Source organism: Tympanuchus pallidicinctus, unplaced genomic scaffold (genome assembly GCF_026119805.1).
Source record: "Tympanuchus pallidicinctus isolate F22 unplaced genomic scaffold, pur_lepc_1.0 scaffold16, whole genome shotgun sequence".
Classification (NCBI taxonomy): Eukaryota; Metazoa; Chordata; class Aves; order Galliformes; family Phasianidae; genus Tympanuchus; species Tympanuchus pallidicinctus.
Genome location: NW_026294679.1, coordinates 6433458 through 6456918, shown reverse-complemented (window position 1 = coordinate 6456918; position 23461 = coordinate 6433458). Strand labels below are relative to the sequence as shown.

Below are 23461 nucleotides of genomic sequence, written 5' to 3'. Positions count from 1 at the left end.
ATATGTTTCAGAAAACTGTGACTATACATGGAGTCTTATCTAATGATAAAGATTTGGGACTTTGACAGGGGTTCAAGTGTTTTCACGACAAGGCATCATACTTAAAATTAGTACCTGCTTAGGCCTTCAGTTGAATAAAAGACTGAAAACGAAGACTGTGCCACCAAATTAACAAAACATAGGCCCACAGTCCTTATGGTAAGGCTGCACACAACAGGAGCCCTTTTTAAAAGCAAATTTAAATAAAGAGCAATAAATGAACAAACTTCCTCACTCTATGTTGTTTTTTTAAATCTAGGAGCACGTCTTGGCTGAATATGAATGACTCCTTCACACAGAAACCCACTCAGATACATATCCATCTACAAGGTGGAGGGCAATCTAAGAACAGAGTTTTTATGTCACAGAAGTTTTACCATGTTTATCCTTCATGTGCATTCTAAACACGACTGTTCTGAGCTGAAGGCAATTGCTGAACCTCTCGTCACAGGAAATGCACATCTGGATCTTGAGATCCAAATGTGGAGTCCTCAATACAGGAGAGACTTGGACCTGCTGGAGAGCATCAGACAAGGGCCACAAAAATGATGCATGGAATTGAACACCTCCCTGTGAGGACAGGCTGAGAGAGCCGGGGCTGTTCAGTGTGGGGAAGAGCCTTCAGGGAGATCTGAGAGTGACCTTTCAGGAGCAAAAGGGGGACTACATGAAAGAAGGAGTTAGACACTTCAGCAGGGTCTGCTGGAACAGGAAAAGGGGAAATGGTTTCAAATTAAAAGAGAGGGGATTTAGATTGGATTTAAGAAAAATGTTTGTCACGATAAAGGTACTGAAGCACTGGCACAGGTTGCCCAGAGAGGTGCTGGATGCTCCACTCCTGGAGATGTTCAGTGTCAGGCTGGATGGGGCTCTGAGCACCTGATGAAGCCATAGGTGTCCCTGTCACTGCAGGGAGTTGGACCAGATGGACTTCAAAAGTTCCTCAAACAATTCTATGACTCTCTGATCTCAACTACACAAAAGCTGCTGCTTCTTGGGTCTCAAATCCATCACATGTCATTCCATTAGATGTGTATTATTCACTCAATTATACTTCTAAAAGTAAACTCATTACCTGTATGCTTTAGGTCCCTTGCTTTTTCTTCAGAGTTCTGACACTTAAGCTCCAGTTCCTTTTTATCTTCTTCTAAGAGTTCCAGCTGCTGTTTAAGACGACTAATCTCCTTCTGCAGTGTTTGGTTTTCTAGCTGCTCTTCTAATTCTTTGACCTGCAGTTGGCAAACCGTAGCATTAATTCATTCTTGAATTCAAGAAGCTTTCAGAGATTTCTGCATGAAACGCAAAGTAGTTTTACCTTTTGTTGATGTTGAAGCCTCTCTTCTTCTAATGCATGGGTTAGCTTAGCATTGTCATCTAAAGCCTTCAAAAGCTGCTGATCAGGAGCAGAATTTTGCAGAAGCAGCTGGCTTTGCCTTTTCATCTTGTTTTGTTCAATAAACATCTGACAAAACAACCCCAGCCCCAAACAAAAACAAGAGTTAATCTAAGTCTGATGCTATCTTGGAAAAAAGAGAAACAAGAAGAGGCAATTGGAAAGAAAGCAACAAAGTTAATATTGAGTTAATACAGTAGGAATAGAGGGGAAGGTGGTGAGAAAGAAGGAAAAAGAAATTCTGAGAGTAAAATTCACAAGAACCCAGCTTATACTGAAAGGAACCAGAAGAACCCTCTGGTACACCTCTACTACCTGCACATTGGCAGCATAAGTGATTTAACTGCGTGTCTCATTTATTTCCTGGAAAAATGAACATCCCTGTTCTGGGAGCTCTGGAAAGATTAAAGGGATTCAGGGTGGAGGAAGAAAAGCCTATGAATTCACAAGCTACCTCCTCAACCACATCTGCCAGCCTTGGCATACGGCCACTTACTGCACCATCACCTGGCTATGCACATGACTGAGTGTCTTTGGGAAATGTGTTTCAGCCCACATTTGTGTAATCAGTGTATGTACTTGCCTTGGAGAAAAAAAAAAGGCATCTCAGATCCATTTCAGACTTTCACTTCTGAAGTTCACATTTTCTCTTTTTCAGTTATACTTTAGATTCAGGGAATGGATACATGAGGAAAAAAAATCCATCTGTTTAGAGGCATGACACTGATACAAGTATCACACATTTTCCTAGGCTTCATCCACATCAGCATGTGAGATTCCCATAAGAGAGAAAACCTGCTTCTTGCAGTCTGTTCAGGAGTTTGGAGAAGAAGAATTATTTCCTGCCCCAAAAAATTCCCTGGTGAATTTCTTCTGCATCCTGACATCTCTCCCAGGTAGAAAGGTGCCCACCAGACAGGAGTCTGCACTTTTGCGAAGCTTAGCTGTTTCTGTTCTTACAGCAGAAATAGGGACTGGGTCATGCTGAGCACTCAGTAAAGCGTGCCACTTACAGCAGGAGAGCAGAGAACAGCCAGAGGCTCCTTCAGACTGTGAAAACGCTGCTCCACAGCACAGCAAAAGCAAGAAGATATTTAAAAATTGCAGTATTTCAAGTATGAAAGTTCCATGAGATTTTGCCAGGTTTCCACACTGCTTATTACCAGCCAAAATTCCAGGTACTACACACTGACTGATGGTTTCTTCCTGCTCAGTGCTACTGCACTGCCAGGTGATTTGTATTTTTTTCAGTACAATCGGATTGTAAAGAACCATCAGCTGATGCAGATTTGTAAGCAAGTGCTCTACTCTGTGATTTGCACAGACGTTCTGAGCCTCTCTAGAAAGCACCTCTCTTCTGGCAGCATATGCAGAGTGAGAAGCCTCCTGACCTTCCTGAACTCTGAACTCACATCCTGCTTGACTCTGCGTGCCAAGAAGAACCAAATGATGCGGCCTTAATACTAATACAGCCAATAGAGAACACTTCATCGGGCAGTGCTGCGCCACGAGGCAGGCCATAAAGAACTGGAAGCATTCGATGAAGGGGAAACAATGAACGCAGGCCCCAGTACTGTGCTTTGTTTTAAAACAAACCCAAATTTACTGTAACACGTACAGAGCGGAGAAGGAGCTTGCCTTCTTCCTGTCTGACCTACTCAATGAAATGGGGTGAACTGCCAACGCTTACTGCAGATAAGAGCATAACCCTCCCCCTGCCTTCCACACAGCTCACTGCGAGCAGGCCTGGGGCACGGCCATCATCAGAGGCTGTGTGCAGGCAGCAGGAGATCACAGCCAGCCCCTGCTCACTGCACTCAGTGCGTGGCCTCTCTGGAGAGCTGCACGGATGTCATCAGAAGTGAGTTTGCCACATGGAGCAAATATGCTGTACAGGAAGGGAGCTCGCCGTGAACTCTGTGCACTGCTTTGAGCCGAAATGCATGTGGTGGGTTGGTTTCCCATCCCAAAACCAAGACAGCCACATCTGTGGCAAGAACAATTCGAAGGCAAAGGAAGCTGGGAATCAGTGCTACCCACTTCAACCTGTAAAGGTTTACATTTGTACTAAGATTCCTGCATTTGTTTAACCTTTTATCTTCTTAAGAGAGACTGCATCTTGAAAAAGTCATACATCTCTAAATCACAGAATCTTTTAGGGTGGAAAAGACCTTCACGATCACCAAGCCCAACCACCAACCTGATGTACGAAGTCCCACCACTAAGCCACATCCCTTAGTGTCACACTCACATCTCTCCAACGTCTCTTAAATCCCCTCCAGGGATGGAGACTCCACCACTGCCCTGGGCAGCTCCTTCCAATGCAGAACCACCCCAAATTTTTCCCACCATCCAGTTTAAACCTCCCCTGGCACTATGGGAGACCATCGCCTCGCATCCTCTCACTTGTCACCTGAGGAAAGAGAAGGCCTTCATTCCCAATTAGCCTTATTAGTTATTTTCATGACATGGCAAGTATTTTCTTTCTTACAATATATACGAAAGGGTTTTCTCCACCACGAAAGAAGTGTTTCTTGCTTTTGACTTAATTCTTGCAGCCAGATACATGATAACCAATTTCTCATTGGGAGTCCTGTCTGTTCCAGAACTGAGGCCCACTCCTGTAATTTAAAGTACCAGCATATTCTAAATGAATGGCCAAAACCAGACACGATTGTCATGGCAGATAACACAGAAAGGGGCTGGTGATGAACCAGCTGCAAGTTTATGACAGGTTGCACCGCGTGTTTGACACCGGACAAAAGAGACCTGTAAAATCAATTCTAATTTTAAATTAAAACAATTACTGCTTTAGCGAGGTTGGAACCCGTCTGCCTGCACAACCCTGAATATTAACTAAAGAAACTGCTGAAAGGGCAAAATAGCTACTAACAGGATTATTTGGACCAGGTGGAATTTAACCAATTGATGGATTAGTTCCGACTCTGCCACCTGCTCAACAATTATCTGCTGAGTATCCTCATCAATGCTAGCAACGTCAGTCAGTGCTGGGGGAATCCGTGGAAACTGCAACAAAGGCAGACCACAAAGGATGTACACCTATCCTCCTCTTTGTACAACCTGCAAGTGCTGTACAAACCAGCTGCACATCTTTCCCCTGAGTTTACAAACCGAAGCTCTGAAGTGCAGAAAATCTGTGAGCCACGTTCCATCAAAAGTCTGAACAAAAACTGGGGAGGGAGGCAGGGATGGGAGCGAAATCCTGACAATAATAAAGACTTTTCCTCTGACCTCAATGAGGCCACACCTCATTCTCTGACCCCTGCTTTAACCATCACCCTACAGAGCATTCGCTGCAGCTGGTTTCTGTTTACACCAGAGCCACAAAAAATTCTTCCTAATTGAAAAAAAGGTTAGAAAGCAATCCTGTTGGTGTCAAGTCCCTGGGAACTGCAAGTCTAGTTCAAGCAATGCTGAGGGTACGACTCGATGCTTTCCAACTAACTCTTCTCCCAGGAGCAAAATGAGGCCAAAGGAAATGCTTTAATACCCGTGTGCTGCTACATTTCTATTAAGCTATTACTCATTTCAGTACTCACTACATAAATACTTGTCTTAGCTACAGTTTGAAGGGCAGAATAACATCCAAATACTGCAGCAGTGCTGTTTTAAGGCAATCAGTGGCAGCACAAAGTGAAAGAAAAGTCGAGGGCAAACACTGCAAGTAGAATAAAACTACGTACGTATCAAGGCAGAGACAAAATCTGGAAGCTTAAAGAGAAAAGAGAACAAGACCAGTCAACTGACCAGCTGGCCCTGATGTCAAATCTAGCTCCATCTCCTCCACACCCTATCAGGGAATCAATAAATCAACCTCATGGTGTGGTAAAGCACCCATTTACATATGCCATAATCTACAGGAGCCAATGTCTTTTGCAATACAGATAACCTGTGGCCTTATATTGCTGCCTTCGTATGTGCATTGAGTCCCCAAGAGAGGCAGGATCAAGGTACTTGTATCTCCCCAAGGGAACAAACAGCCCGTATGGAGGATTTTATGTGATGTGGGAGAGAGAGTGATCTTGCCTGATTATAGTTCAATAGAGCACTAAGTGGCTCTAAGTTCAGGGGGCACTCTGGATTTGAAACGCAAGACCAAGCGGGTGTTTTAGTTCAATGGCTAATAAGGAAAAATATGTATACATACACACTTCAAACTTCCTAACTGCTGAACTGTGCTGTATTATCAAGGACATCTAGGCTCGTGAGCTTCACTGCATATGAATATTACAGCAGGAAACAATGCCTAGTGTTGGGGGGGGGGGATTTGACAGAAGAGTTGATAAACAGACACACCTCATTAAAGCACATTAAGAAACTCAGCCATAGTTTGGACACTGACCTAGAAATGCTCTTCCCACACTCAGGCTCAATGCTACGTATCGAGGAGTGACATTAGCCCAGTGTGAGTTACAAAGGCTGCGTGTTCTAGTGGGTTCATAGGTTTCTGAAGCACTACTCAGGAAAAAAAGCTACAACAAATGAATGGTTCTGAAGGTAACTTCCTTCAGCACATGCTTAGCTTTAAGTGCACATGTCATTACTCAGATCTGAAAATTCTCTATCAGGTGCTTATATCCCTGCCTTGGATCGGACCTACTCCTATAGAGAATTACCACCCTGAGATGTCAAATAGAAAGACAAGATTACTAAAACAGCTAATAGGAAGGGCACGGACGGCACACAATGAGATTCTCTTTAACAAAGAACAACATGAGTTATGGGAAACCAGAGCATTTCCAGTAATTCCACAGATTGGGATTTTCAAAAGAGCTAACGACTAACCCCAGATTTTCAAACTACCACAGAACCAACCTGACTGTCAACCAGGACCACAGGTTTAAGCAACACAGAGCAATGGGCAGCCAACAGTCACTACCCTCTTTCCAGATGATCTATAATATTTTATGAAAGAGAAGGAAAACTCTTCATTTTTTTCCCCCCAGAGTAAGTGCCTGAACAGTAAAATACAACAACAAAAAATAGGAGGGGGGGGGGGGGAAGGGGGGGGGAAGAAAATAAAGGAGAGACCACAGAGTTTCCTATATACCTCTGTTAATCTGTCACCAACTTGTTCCTGGGAAAAAGGTTGATGAAACATATTAGTGTTGGATCATGCTTCAAAAGTTCTAACATCCAAGCTTAGGAGAACTGAAGCACTAACCACTCTCTTTAATTATTATTTCCAGTTCAATCAGCTGGACTGCAAATTAATTATCTTCAGACACCAGTTTCTGTCAAAGCATCCTTGGCAATGCAGAGTGCTGTACTTGTAAGCAGAGAGAGTTGCTCTATGAGTGCTGGCTTTGCAGTACCCTCTCACAGATGTAGCACGTTAACACAAAAGTCCTCATGAATTAACCCAAAAGTCACAATTGCATCCAATGAAGAGTTCTTCCAGAGCCTGCACACAAAGCACTGAGATAAGCGAACTCATAGCACATAATCAATCCCATGAGTAGTGCAGACATCTGTGAAGAAATACAGTAATTTTTCCTGAGTGATATAAAATGACAGCCACCTTTTACCATTCGATTCTGGAAGATTCAATCTCAGATTAAGTAATGCATCAGCTATGCACTGGCACAGGTAAAGGGTAAAGACAGTTTGAGGGGAACAAATTAATAAGTAGTGAGAATTGGAGCAAAGGCAGGGAAAAGATGAACAAGGCGTATTACAGACTCACTTTAGATGACAATTCTGAGTGCAACTTCTTGAATCACAAAATACTTTACAGATAACCATAAACATTTGGGAAACCAAAGAGAGTGAGAGGAACCCAACAGATCTGATCAGCAGTTTGACACTCCATTTGTGTTTACCTGAGATGCAGGGTAGAGATAGGAACAGCTCACAGCTAACTGGGAGCACGCTGCCTCTTCTCAGGGAGGCTTCCGAAGTAACTTTAGGTGCAGCTGTCAGTCCTGTGCCAGCATACACAACTGTAATACACTGTTACCTTTCAAAATATTGTTGCAAGGCTGGGTGTATGCTTAATCAACCATTTATGCCAGAAATTTTCCCTTAAACCCCTAGGATTTTTACATTGTTAAGACTTTCAATTTACATCCTGCACTGTGTTCCACCCCTTTTGGCTTGCTTTGGCTGGATGTATTGTACTTTGCTCATCTTTGTGGAAGAGTGCTTTTCAGGGCTAGCCTCTATATTATTGCAATGGCCTTCAAGATACTCTCTTCCCTCCTTTGTTTGCTTATAAACTGCTCTACAAAGAGCTGAGAGATCTTAAAGTGTCTCTTAAAACATGACACTAGAATTCTAGTTAAGCCTGCCAAGATTCCTGTGTTAACAACCCTGTTTTATTCAGGTAGGTACAGCTGCCCCCACCCCTTACATACTCTATTTATTTAGTTCTTTTATGCAGATTCCTGCACCTTTCATAGTGGATTGTGACTCACTTCAAACCCTTTTCTTTTTCCTTCCCGCTCTCCACACCATGGCTGACAATATTTACTCAGTTTCTTTAAAATCTCTAAAGAGCATGAATTCTAATGTGTGAAGGTGGATCATTTTTGATTAACTAAATATATATTATGGTAGTGCCAGCAGCATGACTATAATTAAAGCTGCACTGGATTTTATTTTATTTTTTTTTTTTTAATCAAAAGCTGATTTTCAAGTGTTCTCTCACTCCCCGGTGCACTTGCTCCCTCTCTGTCCTTTCTCTCACCCCATCTGCATTTGCTTCTGCACACACACTCACTCCCCTTCCCATCCTCTCAGACCGGCAGCCCCAGTTGCTCACATCCTGTGGCAAATCCCCATCTCCTGTCAGAAGCACAGGACAGAAAGGGCATCATTTGGAGCACAGCTGTGGCAGCTGCTCGTGGCCTCCCCTGCTGCAGAGCTCTGCATATACTACGCCCACAGCCAGGCAATTGGAGACATCACAAACTGAAACAACACAGTAAAATATACTACTCTAAAGTCACTGCAGTGATGAGGCACAGACAAGCACACAAGTCTGAGCCTATTTCCCATCTCAAAGTGCTCCAGGGGTGCAAGGGTTCAGGCCACACACCACACTGTCGGACAGCCACCACGAAGCACCTGGGGGAGCTCTGCACGGCCCATCCCAGTGCGTGGGGATGGACAACATGACCTTTAAAGGTCCCTTCCGACTCGAAGGATTCTATGATATTTAACTGGTGAATATTTCCATCTTAACACAATGGCATGAAATAAAAAAAAAAACAAATAACCTGGTTAGCAAATAACCAGAATTTCTTTGGTGTTGTATTTAACAGCTGGAGTGTCATTCATTATTCAAAACTCAGCAAATACCTTGATATATCTTCCAAAATGTATGTCTGAATGCCACAGTTATGCATCTGAACAAAAGCAACATTCTAGGCCTGGAGTACCAGATATTATTCTTGAATGACCCAAAAGCCAGCTCAACTATGCAGTTACAAATTACTCACATCTGAGAGATGCAAGACCTTTACACACAATCTTCTATTGTCAGCTAATGAACAGAAGCACATAATTGTTCTATACAGAAGATAAAGCAACAGTATGAAATGTGAGACAGATATTGTAATAATGCACGCTAAATGAACATGCTTTATTCTCAGGAAGTTGTTTCCTGAAAATATTAATTGTACAGATATCACAGCCAACCAAACTTGCTCATAAAACAAGAATGACTGCACAGCCTCATAAGATTCTTTAAAACGCCTTGTTAATATATTTAGCATAAAATATGGGTAATGAAGTGTTACAGGTTTCCCAAATTGTAGAAATGCTTAGAAGTTACCAGTCTGTGCCTTCTGTGGCACAAACTGATAACAGTCTTAAAAAATCAAAACAAATATTTAATAAAAATAGGCAACATTTTACTTAAAAACTTATGGCTGCTAATAAATGCTTCTATCTTAAATAATCTCAATGGAATTTGAAGATGCAGCAAAATTTCAATGTGCAAATGGCACTGAAGCCGTGGCAAAGGGAGGTGGGCAGTTCTGTCCTGCAGAGGAATGGGGACTCCATCTCACACAGCTCTGTGTAACTGGGCTTTGAAGGATGCTCTACGTTTCTACGACTTCTGAAATTGCTCCTCTTGAGAAATTTTTCTCTAATATCTCTTGATTTTAACAACATCCTACTAAGTCCAGTCTCACATCACAAATTTGGAAAGGATATTTTATTTACTAGTAAACTATTTGCATTTTTCTTATTCTTTTGGAGCAAAAATATGTCGGCCGCCTTTGCTTTGCCTGAAGTACAGTTACACTTCAGACACGTGGCAGAGGTCCTGACAACAGGCAGGAGATGGCAGCTATAGTTTTCCTGAGAGGTCAATATGGTGACCTTGCAAAGGGGAATATGGGAAAGAGGTGCAATGGGTGCAATGAGGAGAAAGAGGAGCAGTACCTTGGCTCAGCTGCTGTGAAGTTCTTCAGCCTTTACACAGCACAGTCAGAGAGAGCACACATGACAGAGAGATCACGAGCAGTATCTGCTTGACTTCATCACCACTAGTTTCCAGCTTTTCTAATTTGCATACAGTTTCATCTCAATTCCACAAAACATTTTGCTTAAAATGTTCCTATATGATTCTATTCATACCCCCAAAAAATCAAACAGCCAGCACAAAACACAATATTAACAGAACACAATAAGCACATTCAGTGTTCTCCTTACAGTTTCAAAATTACTAACATGCCCTCATTTACCAGCCCTGACTGGATGCATTTAGATCTAGGGCAGTAAAAAAATTATTCCCACCAAAAAAAGGGTGAGGAAAAAAAAGCAGCAGCAAAGATAAAAAGCAAAAGAACTCTCTATGTGAAGCTGATTTCCTCAAGGCTAAAGATTTGCCTCTAGCAGCCATAGTTTTGAAATCTGAAATCAGATGTTTCCCTTATTTACAGTGTTTCAATAATGACAACGCACAATTCTGATTATAACGGCCTTCAAAAGCAGAGCTCCTGGTAAAACAATTATTTAGGAAGTCCAACTATTACTAAGAAAAATATTGCACACAAGGCACAGGTTAGAAAAGTCTGAAATATAGCGCAAGTGCAGAACTCTCAAAATCCAGAGTGCAAACAGAAAATGCACCTGGGGGAAAAAAAATTATATAGCTTTGGTCTATCAACAGAATGACAGTTTGTCAGTGTTTTCTGGGGCAAACAACACTGCCAGCTGGAAGCCATCTGAGCAATCACTAGCCATTTCATAATGCTACCCAGCACCTCATTTTCCTCTTCAAGAGTTTATATCTTTCATAGCACACAGAAGCAATTTTTCAACTCGAATGTTCCTTGCAGTAGGTAATTGAAAAGGCACGTGTTAAATAGCAGCTAAACTCACATAAACCTCAATTAATGCTCTATTTTATCACTTGGCTGTTTTAGGGTTGTTTTTTTCTTGTGAGTTTAGCTATTTTTCAAGAAAAACACAATGCTTCAATGCGTCTAGAAAAGTGACTATCCTTCCCAGACCCTATCACTACGTGCAACACACTGAAATGCTGCGGCTGACTTAGCCTGCTGTAACTTGAAAGCCTCACCTGAAAAAGAGGCAAGATTGCATGGATATCACAGGATCACAGAACAGCTTGGGTTGGAAGGGACCTCAAGGATCATGAATCTCCAACCCCCCTGCCACATGCAGGGCCACCAACCTCCACATTTAATGCTAGACCAGGCTGCCCAGGGCCCCATCCAATCTGGCCTTGAACACCTCCAGGGATGGACGGGGCATCACAGCCTCTCTGGGCAGCAGTTCCAGCACCTCACCACTCTCACAGTAAAGAACTTCCCCCTGACATCCAACCTAAATCTTCTCTCCTTCAACTTAAACCTATTTCCCCTTGTCCTGCAGTTATCTAACCTTTCAAAGAGTTGATTCCCCTCCTGCCTGTAGGCTCCCTGAAAGGCTGCAATGAGGTCATCCCGCAGCCTTCTTTTCTCCAGGCTGAACAAGCCCAGCTCCCTCAGCCTGTCCTCATAGGGGAGGTGCTCCAGCCCCCTGATCATCTTTGTGGCCCTCCTCTGGACCCTCTCCAACAGCTCCCTGTCTCTCTTGTACTGGGGGCTCCAGATCTGGACTCAATACTCCAGATGGGGCCTCACAAGAGCAGAGGGGGACAATCGCCTCCCTGTCCCTCTTTTGATGCAGCCAAGGATACCATTTGCCTTCTGAGCCGCAAGGGCACACTGCTGGCTCATGTTAAGTTTTTCATCTGTCAAGACCCCCAGGTCCTTCTCCACAGGGCTGAACCACTCCTTCCAGTCTGATAACTGTGGAATGCTTTATAAGTTCTGTAAAATACTAAATCCACTTCACGTATGAAATATATGCTAGTTAAGTGGTACATGGAAATTCAAAGACAGCTGTTGCATGAGCCAGGAATTGACATCTAATGGGCTTGCTGGGCTTTGGCCGACCAAAAGAGATTACAAGAGATCCTTTTTTCTTGATTACTCACCTCTTGGGCAAATGATTCTGCTTTCTTCCGTAAGTTCTTTTCCAGTTCAAAGTTTACATGAAGCTCTTCATACTCCTCTACTGCTAGCACGGACACTGTTTACAAGAAAGAAAGAAAATCAGAAGTAAAAGCAGAATGGATAACAAACCACAGTGTGAGAAGAAAATACTGAAAATACTGCTTGATTTATGCAGATAGGCTCTGATTCTTCAGTACCGCGACTTTTTGAATGAAGTTGTAAATGAGTTTTTCTTTCCTGTGTACAGCCCACGTTGCAGTGTTTATCCTCTTTGCTCTAAACCTCACTATATATACACAAAAGCTGATCTTCTGAACAGAGTAACACTCCTCCTGTCCTTCACTGCTGAGCAAAGTTACTGCTGCGCTGACTTGTGGACTCAAAATCAAAAGGCTGTACCACAAAATCAGGTGCTTGAAAACCTGTTGGAAAGCAGTTTCACCTCTTCTTTCATGACTGTTCCACAAAGAAGCATGCTGGCTTAGTTTAGACAGGTATATTCCAAGTTGCCAAGTTACAGCTCCACAGAAATGCCATTACTCATCTTGCAGAGTAAAGTTTGACACCTGGGTGTTATTAAGCTTACAGACTAAATATTATAAGCTACTACCTTAAAAAGCATACAAGAAAATACAAGAAAATACAGCTTACATGCGCAAAACTAAAAACTGAGACTTAAAAAATATACTTGCTTTGACGGATAATTCTCACAGAATTCTGCTCTTCTCATCACTGCTCTTTAGATGAAAGAAAAGGATAACAGATTCTCTGTCCTAGGAAATCTTCAAGCAAAGCATCCAGGCAGACACGAAAATTCAATTTGTCTCCCCTTTCCTTCCCTGTTGCTCCAGGGTTGTTAATTCTTTTTAATGAATAAAGACAGAGCACCTTCTGGTGGAACCCAGCCTCAAAACTCCAGTAACAGACACTAAGTACCACAGATCATATTTTGCTTCTGTGTGTGAGAGCAATCAAAGCCTCAGGGGAGCCCTGCTCAAACTACCAAGCATTACTATGCATGTTGGAGGAAACTGTATTTGCCAGCCTCAGTCGAGTGAGGTTTGGAATTTCCCTTCACAATATGATTTCATGGGGCCAGAATAACAGGCAAACATGAAATAAGGGGTGGTTCTTTTGATTGTACTCAGGAAAAATGAAAACATTTTGGAAATCTTTAATCTGTAACACCATTGCAACAAAAGCTTCTTCAGGCTAGTCTGTTTAACCAATCTAACCAAAGATTGATGTTTTAAGAGTCTTCAAGTATAGCCTGTCACAGGCTCAAGCAGTGCAGACACATGAGAGACAAGAGAACGCCTGAAAGCTTGCAGAACAAGCACTACTAAGCAAATCTCTTCTCCCTATACCAAAGGGTACCTGCAGAATCCACAGAAGGTAAAATACTGTCCCACTAGGAGTTCATACGTTTCTCTGTAATTCAAAACTCATTTGTTTCTTTGAAAACACAGGCTGTGCATTTTGTATACTTTTTCCAAAGAAAAAGAAAGCATTATTAGCAAAAGGCTACAGCATGATCGGAATCTTCATTACTTCAAAGACTGCACTTCTGTGCTTTCACCATGGCTGTGCCCTGCCTGCAGCTGGATGCAAGTCCTCCCGTGCGATACTGGCAGCCTTGGCAATTCCCTTCACTACCTGACAAACATTTCAGAACACAATCAAGTTGCTTTGAGAGCTTTTATCTTCTCGTATATGCAGACAGAATATTACTGCAGAGGAAGAACCTGAAGATAAATTGGAACAATTTTAAGCAATGGAAAGATGGCTGTCTGCCGTTTCTGCCACAGAGAAAAAGTTTTTCTACTCTCCCATTCAACCTGCTATTTATCCTGCATGCTTCCACAAATCAGGAAGTCTAGAACTGTCCATGCATTTATGCAGTGCCTACAGCAATAAGGCCAAAATTCATTTCTAGACTGCAGTCACTGTTCTGCAATACAATTCCTTATACTATTATATAAAAATTCTGAAATAATACTATAAACTTCTGCAAAGGTTATATTTTAGAGAATCTACTGAAGCAACATACCTCTGTTACATTTTTCCAACAGTTTTTGCTGTTTATTAACTTCTGTTGTCAAAGCAGCCTTTTCTTCTTTCACTTTATTCACCTATAAAATTACAAAGAACAAATAAAAAACAAGGCTGTTTTAGTTAGAGGCATAAGGCACATTACATAATGTAAGCAGCATTTTGCTTTCAGTAATTCTATTCCTTAGTACTGTCTTGATGCTGTGGCTTCCTGTGGGATGGAAAGAATTTTGATTCCAACTTACAGACCCCTATGACAAGCAGGATTAAAGGGGCTTCCATGGCCCATTCTCACAGCATGTATCATCTCCAGCTACAACACATTTTCAACCTTTCTGGATGAGGCACCATAGCACCTGGTTAAAAAATTACTACTTTGCCCTTGACTGCTTGCCTCTTAATACAGACAGGCTGCTGGTTTTTAGTTTTGTTTTTTGTTTTTTTTTTTCTTTACTCTGAGCTCTGTTCATTGTCCAAGAGCTGTCAGCTGTGTCTTTCTGAATTCAAGTGTTGCACAGACAGGAAGAACCACTAAGTCCTGATTTGCATCAGTACATGGCTTATCCAGTTTTCAAACAGGAATGAAATTCTGCTGGCTCAGAAAGCCAATTTGCTGGTCTAATTACCACGACAGGGCACTGCCAATGGCTAAACTCAAGGACATGTTCAATGAAGTAGCAGCAAAAAGTATTTATTGCACATGCACAGGTTTAAGAAAGAAAAAAGAAAAGTACAACAGCAGGCTGATACATGAGGGGGAATGTCAGGCAGGGGAGGTAAGAATGAAAATACATGCACTGGAACACATAATGAAGAGACATCTGTGAGTAATAGCAGCAAGACTGGACTCTGACGTAGAAAGTCTCTTCTAGATGTGTACTCTAAATGCACCATCATATGGGCAGGCTGGCAGGACTTTCGATTTGACAGTATTCAATTAACTTCACAACTGAGCTTTTTTAGCAAAATTAGATACAAAAAGTACTGACTACACACTAACGTGGTCTCGCCTTCCATGGTACAATACATACTTCTTCAATTACTTCTACAAGTTTGCACCTCAGGTTTTCCAGTTCAATGGCTAAGGTCTTCTTTTCCTCATGAACAGATATGATTTGATCTCGCAGCTCTACAGTTTGAGGAAGGAAATGAAAAATATATTTTTATTTTATTCTTGGGAGAAAACAACAAAAGAAACGTCATATCAGTGTAAGCAAACACAAAACGACCTTGAGCAAAGCACTGGACGTATTCAAGGCACATCTGCAATAATTTAGGAACTTTGTGCAATTGTTAAGTAGAAGATACCTAACTGGGCTCCAGTTCCAGATTTACCCTATTGTGGCACCCCGCCTTGTTCAGTGCTGATTCATTTTGTGCTGTAAAAGGACCAATTCTGTCACTGCAAAGCATCCTCAGTCCTACTCAGGAGACTGTCACATCACAGAGGCTCTGGTACTCAGATAGCAGAAAGCAATTTTTAATAGGCATCCTTTGAAACAAATTAATGCACTTCAGTTCTTTTTGGATCATGAGTTCTTGTCACAAGGGAAATAAACAAAACAACAGGCAGTTAATACTTGGGAGATTTGCACTGAAGAAATTGTCCTGAACAGCTGCCAGTTTTTGGTCTTTGTAACATTATGGGAACAGAGTCAGAATATAACCTTTACTGATGGAAGAGTTAATGCTTGTAATTTTCCCCTCAGAATTTTTGTTCCTGAATTATGAAAATATGAAATAAATTAAATTCACAATGGAACAAACCATTTGATTATAATCACTTCCTAACAGGAGATCAGTTTGCATACATAATATATCACGGTTTAGGTTAACATAAAAACACCACAAAAACACAAATTTATTGATATATATTAGCTTTCAGTAAGTGCTCTCATTTCCCACCTGCTACCAGTATTTCATGACACTGCTGCTCACCAAACACCAGCCACCAGTTAAGAAAACTGTTGCCAATCAATTGCAAACGATGACAACATACTGGATGTCATTTTTTTTTGGTTTCCAATCTTCAAAATGTCAAGTGCCCACACCCCCCCTTCCAATTCAAGAGATTTATTTTCCTCTCAATTAATGGCACATGATGTAAAGATGACTGGCTTTTCCCCAGAGATTCTTGAACCAAGTCTCCTTTTTTTCTGTATGCTTTTCAATGAAATTACTGTGAAAAAGTTCTCTCACTGAAATGCATGGTAACTGGATTAGTTCAGGTACATCCATCAACCTCTATATACAGAGAATGAGGCATATTCAAATATATCTAAATCTTCGTAAATGCATAAATGTTTATTTTCCCAGACAAGGTACATACTAAGCTGCTTTACCAGCACAGTCAAGTTTTCAGTTCTTGTTACATCTGAACAGAACAGCTGCAATGACAAAAAAAAAAAATGCAAAACCTACAAATGAATTTAAGGAACTGATCCGAGATCACCCTCCATTTCCATCTGGAGCCCTGGCTTTGCCATCATCTCTACCTAATGGATGAACTGCCTTTCTCTATGTTTTATGTTAGGATCAAAACTTTATTCTTTCAATAAATGGGAGCATTCATCAAACCTCAAACTGTGCTTCCTTACTGATACAACTTCTAGAAAAGCAGTGGCAGTGAATCATTGAAAGAAACATCCAGTATTTTGCTGAAAAAGCTGAAAGACTTCCAGGATCTCCAACACAATGCTGCTTGAAAGCATGGACATAAACAGAAGAAGAGATATCAACTTGGGCAGCACCACAGAACATTCAGGAGAGATCCAAAATCGCCTCTCATTGTACGCGACCTTGCACTTTGCAGGTAATCCAAGATGTAACTAGACTTCTTCCTCAATACTAACACCAACCAGTTGGCTTAGCCTGGGGACAGAGCCTTGATATTCCTTTTTGGTACATGCTGTCAGATCACTCTGCTACCCCATACACACACACCCACTTTCCAGAGTGTCTTCTCCTACATCCAATGCTTTCAAAGTACTCAGCACTTGTAAATGTAAAGTCATTAACATTTAATAAGGACAGAGAAAGAAGAAGCCAGGAGTTCTATGTATTTTACATTGTTACTCATTTAATTCTTCAGCGAGGCAGAAAGCATACACAGAGCAGGCTTTCTTGGAAATCTCACATTTGGCCTTCTCACCCTCCCAAACCATCCTCTGATCTGCAGTCAGAATCTTTGCCCACTCTAACAGTATCTTTGACATCTCTTTGCAATATAAGACAGGAGGAACTCCAGAATCTTATCTGTGATTCAGATGGGTTGCACGGTGTGCATCACAACTTCTCTGCCTCCTGTCCTACATCCTCCTGTCCATAGGATGGAAAAATACTTATTATAAGATGTCATTCTGCTCTTCTATTTCTTGGGAGGTTTTTTTGTTGATTAAAAAAGACAACTTTTAAAAACACTATTCTTTTCAGCAATATGTTGTATCCCTTCTTTAAGGCTGCATATATTTGAGACAACAATTAACAAGGTCAAGCTGAAAGTTCAAGACTGTTGTATTCACACAGCATTGTTACAGTAACAGAAAAAAAACAACCAAGACGAGTTTTTGCTTGGTTGCTCTTTCAAAGCGAACAACTAGATAAGTCTCTATCTCAAAATGCAGAATACAGGCATCCTCCTTTTCTGGAGACTGTGATATGACAACACACAGAATTACAAGGACTTCACACAGAGTTAGACTAGAAAGAATGACAGATTTTGTATATCAAAATACAAATAGCCTGTCAAAAAGGAACCAGAGACTTCTTGTATTAATACAGATTTCTCATAGCAATGAACTTCCCAAACTTCACTGCTTTTCCCAGTACAGCAGTCCCTTTTTAATTTGCTTATTTGGCAGTAACTCTGGAATATACACAAAGTCTGTGTACACAAAGGTACACAACGGAAACATCAGTGGAGGGTCTTGTTTAACAAGCTCTGAAATAGTTACAGTACAGTTGAATACCAAGGTGACCTTGTCCTCCTGCTTAACTTTTGCTTTGTTAGGGATATAAGGAAATATTTCTTTTACCAACTCAGTAACATTGAACTCTCTTGGCTGTGTAGATCCCTTTTTCCTACTGCACTGCAGTCTACTTTGCAGGACATATATCTATCATACCCATTATATGATATCAGTACAGGCCTACCATGTCCTTTACAGTCTTTCCCAGAAATCTTTTGAGGACCACTCTCAGAAGTATAATTTAGAGCCAGATAGATACCTAACCCCAGGCCACCCTCTAGACCACTTTTACTATGGTGATGTAGGCCCAGCAACAATGCTTACCTTTTATTTGCTGTTGACAATGCACAGAATTGCATGATCCAGAGTTGGCTTCCGTATCCGTGGATGGATCATCCTCATCAATGTTGATCTCTTCAGTGATAATTTCTGGGCCCAGTTTTGCCATATAAAGCATACTAATTCGTTTCAAGGTCTTATTTTCTTTGTTCAGCTGGAAGTTCAAGAGCGCAAACAGTAAGAAGCTGGTTACTCTTTCTTTAAGCTGCTGTGCAAGAAAAAAAATATTTTTCCCCCACACTGAATGGAACAAAGAGCAAGACAAAATGACATTATTTTAATGCTCCATTCAATATTAGAATGGTCTGAAGATGGGAAGCTTCCCCTCCTTCTGTAAGCAGGCTGGAATTCAACACGATACGTCATCTATGCCCTTTTTCCATCAGGGAAGTCATTCCTTTCTCGTACTTCCAACTAGTAAACAGCCTGCATAGGCTCAAACCAAATCTACTATTAAGCTTTCATAATGCTATGCTGTCTCTGTGATAGCTGCTTCAGCTCCAGACCGTCAAGCATGTACCAGTACCAACAGCAGCCCCACTGAATGACCTGAAGAAAGGGGCTGTGTTCTGAAAGCTTAACTAGTTTTGCCACTTCTATCAACTGGTCAAAGAAAACCTCTTACTTAGCTTCTAAACCACAAATAACAAACAATTACTAACTACCAGTGAGGACAGAATTACCACAAAATTCTGAAGAGTCACATACGTGAGATGAAAGCCGTGTCACATACCAACTCTTTATGTATCAGACCCCAAGACTGATAGAAGAAACCACTCTGGGCTGGATGCTTAAGCGCATGCCTGGTTTATAACACATCTCCCTCTTGACCAAGGTGCCAGGAAGAAACGAATACCAGGGATTACTGCAGAAGTTCACTTTCAAAGCTTCTTTCACTGTTCTACACATAACCACTCCTGCTGGCAGCTCTAAGTTGCTAATCTCAGGAGCAGACAGGTGTGCCATGGGGTGTCTGCCCACTGGCCAAGCACTTCCTGGATTCAGCTCTAAGAATGATACTCAGTTTTCCACTAACGACACACAACACATTCCAGTCAACCTACACTTCAGAAGCCCAACCTCTGCTCTGAAATAAAACATATGCTGAACAGTTAAGCTTACCCTGACCTCCTGCTTGAGCAATCGCTTTTGATTCAAGCCTTTCCTCAGCCCCCTAACTAAAAGAGATTGACTCCAGTACTTCATCTCATTCTCAAAGAACAAAACTGAGAAAGTGGGAAGGGCGTATGGAACCATATATGGTTCAGTCAGCTTAAGGCACCAAATCTGCTTCGGCAAAGCAGTCTCAGGGGACAAAGCTAGTCTCAGAATTGCCCCTGTATGCCCATTACAGAAAGAGCACAGAGAAGAAGAAAAGTTACATAAATACATTCATTTTCTTATGTATATGTTGATTGCCTATCTTATGAATTCTAATATAGTGTCATTATGGAAACAATTAAGTAAATACCTCCAGAAAGTACATTGCTAATGCATCTAAATTAAAGTGATTTCTTGCTGGTGTGATTTTTACCATATCTAAAGATGTACTTTGGGCAGGGGATGGGGAGGAGAGGAATGGGGAAAAAAAAGCAGTCAGCATTGCTAATGAAATTTGGTTCAAAATTGCTGTAATCCATTTTCTGATGAAGTGGCTCAGATGCATTTTATACAACCAAAAATATACAACAGAGAGATAAAAACATTCTTTAATAATAATGCACTTCTGATGAGATGGAATATAGAAAATTACACACTTGCTAAATTCATCAGACTAGACGCAATCAACAGAGCAGCGGAGGTCACCTTTCCCCTGCCCTCGCTTTGCTTTCACAAACAATCACCTGAAATGTAATGCAGTGGTTGACTTTTTCCATTTGATTTAGACACTGAAATGCTCATTACTGCTTTATATCTCACACAGGACAGCTCTAAAACTTGTTTTCCATTTAACCTAAATGCATATAAAATGTTGATATCAACAAGTTGGTCTGTGACTTATTCTTCAAAAATAGCAAAAAAGAATTCAAATGGGTATTCTTTTTATCCACAGCCAGGAACTGTATTTTGCATCTCACACACAGCATTAGCTTTTGCTACTTCAAAACCATTTCACAGATCCACAGAATTATGCAAAAACATATATGGGACATGCACACAATAGCAACTTTAAAAAAAAACAAAAAAGAAATCAGGTGAAATAGAAACACTGTACTTCTCACCTTAGAAGCCAAAGCCTCAGCACTTTCACGGCATGTCTTCTCAATTTCAAGATGATTCTGAATACAGTTTACTTCCTCAATAACCATGTGAGAAACTATGGGGAGAATGTGAAAATTAGTCACTGTTTTCCCCACATTTGACACACGCATCCCATGATCAGAAGTATTACATCTTTTTGATTTCTATATAAAGATTTCCAAAACTGAGAAGTACATAATTACATAACCCGTATGGATAGATGGATAGGAACTGCTCTGAACACCGAATATTGGAATCACTGCTTTAAGCAACTCCCTCAAGCCATACCTGCAGCACAGACAGGGAACTGAAAAATCTAGAGTGAACTTCAGGAAGCAGAAGGCCAGCAGAAATGCTTCTGCTGATCATCGCCATTCACCTGCTTTACTTCATTAACACCCGAGGAATCAGAGTGATATCTTAAGGACTGTCTCTCAATACTGCCATCATTATTTCAATTGAAAATTGAATAATTTACCCAGAGAGGTTGTGCATGCCCCACCACTGGAGGTGTTCAAGGCCTCCAGTAGAAAGGGGCTCTGGGCAGGCTGGTCTAGTATGAGATATGGAGGTTGATGGCACTGCCTGCGGAAGGAGCTTGGAGCTTCATGATCCCTGAGGTCCCTTCCAACCCAAGACATTCTATGAAAATTTGGCACAGATGCAGATTTTATAAAATGAGAACCTCCATATTTTTAAGCTACAAGATTAACCCAGGTGTTACAAATTGATTATTTCCACCTTCCAGTCCTCTGGTTTCAAAAGCACTACAGTAACAGAATAACAGTAATAGCAAATAGTCCTCTTATGAGACTTTTCCCTGGAACCTGAAGAGAAACACTTAAGTCCCCTTTGACATCCAGAGATCATCTTAATGGCTGCAGAACAAGGCTTCAGGACAGGAAACATAGACTGCTGGCAAGTTTCACTTAAGCACTTTTACTGATACTTAGTCAAAATTAACTAATGTTATAGTTAATCATATAGGAAGCCAGCAGTACATTGGAGTACATTGCTGCCAAATCAGAAGCTGCATGAAATTAACAAGTTCTACAAAATGTGAGCAGTTTTAATGGCATTGCACAGATCATCAGAGTTGAAGGACTGCAGTTCAGTCCTCTGAAGCACTGGCTGTTAACTGCCCTCCAAAGCAGGAAAAAAAGAGAAGGGGGAAACTGGGAAATCTTGGTCCACAAATTGTATTCGTAACACCTTCTAATAGCAGAACCGCCACATCTTTCTTTGGTTGTCTTTTATTTCCATTTTTTTTTCTGGCTTTGGAGAAGTTCTGTGCTCTAAGTATGCCATTACCAGAGGCTACATTTAATTTGGATGAGGGAAAGCTTCAGGCAATATGCGCCCATCTCTGTTCTGCTTTTATTCCACTTAGCTCTAGAAGTTTGAGGCAATGAAGTGTTCTAGTCAAGATGAGGGGCCCATGGAGATCCAGAGCATCTCCCATTTCATAGACAGAAATCCAGTGCCCCCAAGTCAAGCTGGCAGAAGTTAGGAAACAAGGATTGGGCTCACATGGTAGAACTAGGGATTACTCTTGGTTCATTTAAACTTAATTAACCTGCAATTATGATTAACTCAGGGAAAAAAAATCTTTCCAAATTAAATACAAAAATATATTATTTCCTAAATCTTTCCAAAGTTCTTATTATGTCAATATTAAAATTCATAAAGCAGCACTAAGTGGCCTGAAACATCTCTAACCTTGACAGTTTTTTTCAGGGGTAATAATAATCCGCAGCAAATGCAGGCCAACCAAAAACCACTTAACTAATTAGTAGTTGCAGTCACCGAGAAAACATGAATCAACACTGTTATTACAAGTGGCACATTTGAGTGGCATCTAATTATGACTTGATGAGCACGATACTTGCATTATCAACATTACTACTGCATCCCATCAGGGACTAAAAGCTGCTGATGGCATTGACTGCGAGAAACTCCCACTCAATGGTACTACAGCACCCAACAATCTCCTTGGCAGGGGCACCCTCACTAAATGACATGTTAAGCGTAATTACTGGTAGACATTGTAAATAAACAGGATTGGAAGTGAAAATTGTACCAAGTGCATAAGACACAATCTGACACATTGGAAGTGGCAGCCTTAATTGAGAGTTTCTTTGACTGCTCAAGATCATTTCAACTGCATTTCTCGGAGGACAGTGATTATAACTGTGGAGACAGACGGCATAATGGTATCAGCACTGCTGACAGAGCAGTGAATTAAATTGTATCTGCTGTTGTGTGAAAGCCTTGATGAGAGGTACAGATCCTTAGTGGTCTTATCATTATAACACAATGGTCATGTTGTCATCAACCTTGCTGGCTCCAATTGAAAAGAAATGATTGTGTGTTGAAGCTTTCCCCCCCACCACCACCTTCTATCTCTTGTGCTCAATAGAACCAATTTTCAGAGAGCTATGAAATCACGCAATAGGGCCTAAAATGCAGCTGCTTGGCATACAAACGGGGCCCCATTAAACTGGAATCACACACAATATGTGTTTATGCCAGGAGAACAAATAGAAGCTGAGTACAGGCCAAGTTTATTCACAGACACAAAGCCGATGTAGCTCTTCATCAATATAATTGCCTTTTATATTGTCGTTTAAATAATGGGCTCTATTATTGCCTTAAAATCCTAATATTTCTGGCATTTTATCACTATGTTTACAAGGTATGTCCTTTAAAAACGTGAAAGGAAGATAAAAGAAACCTATAAAATTTTACAACATCAAATATTACTTCAAATTTTATGTCTTAACTAGTTGGCATTTTCTGCCACACTCTGGTATTCCTTGTATTGTAACAAAAACAAAACGGGCTTCAATTTTTCCCAGAAGAAACAGGCTTCTTAGAGAACATTCTCGCCTCACAGAATAGTTCTCTACGATCATTTGGGGCAGTAGATGAGT

At 41.1% G+C, this 23461-nt stretch overlaps 1 protein-coding gene across 2 annotated transcripts in view; it reads right to left on the bottom strand.

Annotated features, from left to right (window-relative positions):
- Window positions 1-23461, bottom strand: part of SHTN1 (shootin 1) — a 58659-nt gene that overhangs the window by 19204 nt on the left and 15994 nt on the right. For both annotated transcript variants that reach the window (XM_052676815.1, XM_052676816.1), the window contains exons 4-10: window positions 20510-20604; window positions 18273-18441; window positions 15012-15109; window positions 13979-14060; window positions 11910-12004; window positions 1355-1501; window positions 1115-1268 (exon numbers count right to left, since the gene is read on the bottom strand). In XM_052676815.1, the coding sequence (XP_052532775.1) occupies window positions 1115-1268; window positions 1355-1501; window positions 11910-12004; window positions 13979-14060; window positions 15012-15109; window positions 18273-18441; window positions 20510-20604 (840 nt within the window). The remainder of the gene's footprint in view (window positions 1-1114; window positions 1269-1354; window positions 1502-11909; window positions 12005-13978; window positions 14061-15011; window positions 15110-18272; window positions 18442-20509; window positions 20605-23461) is intronic.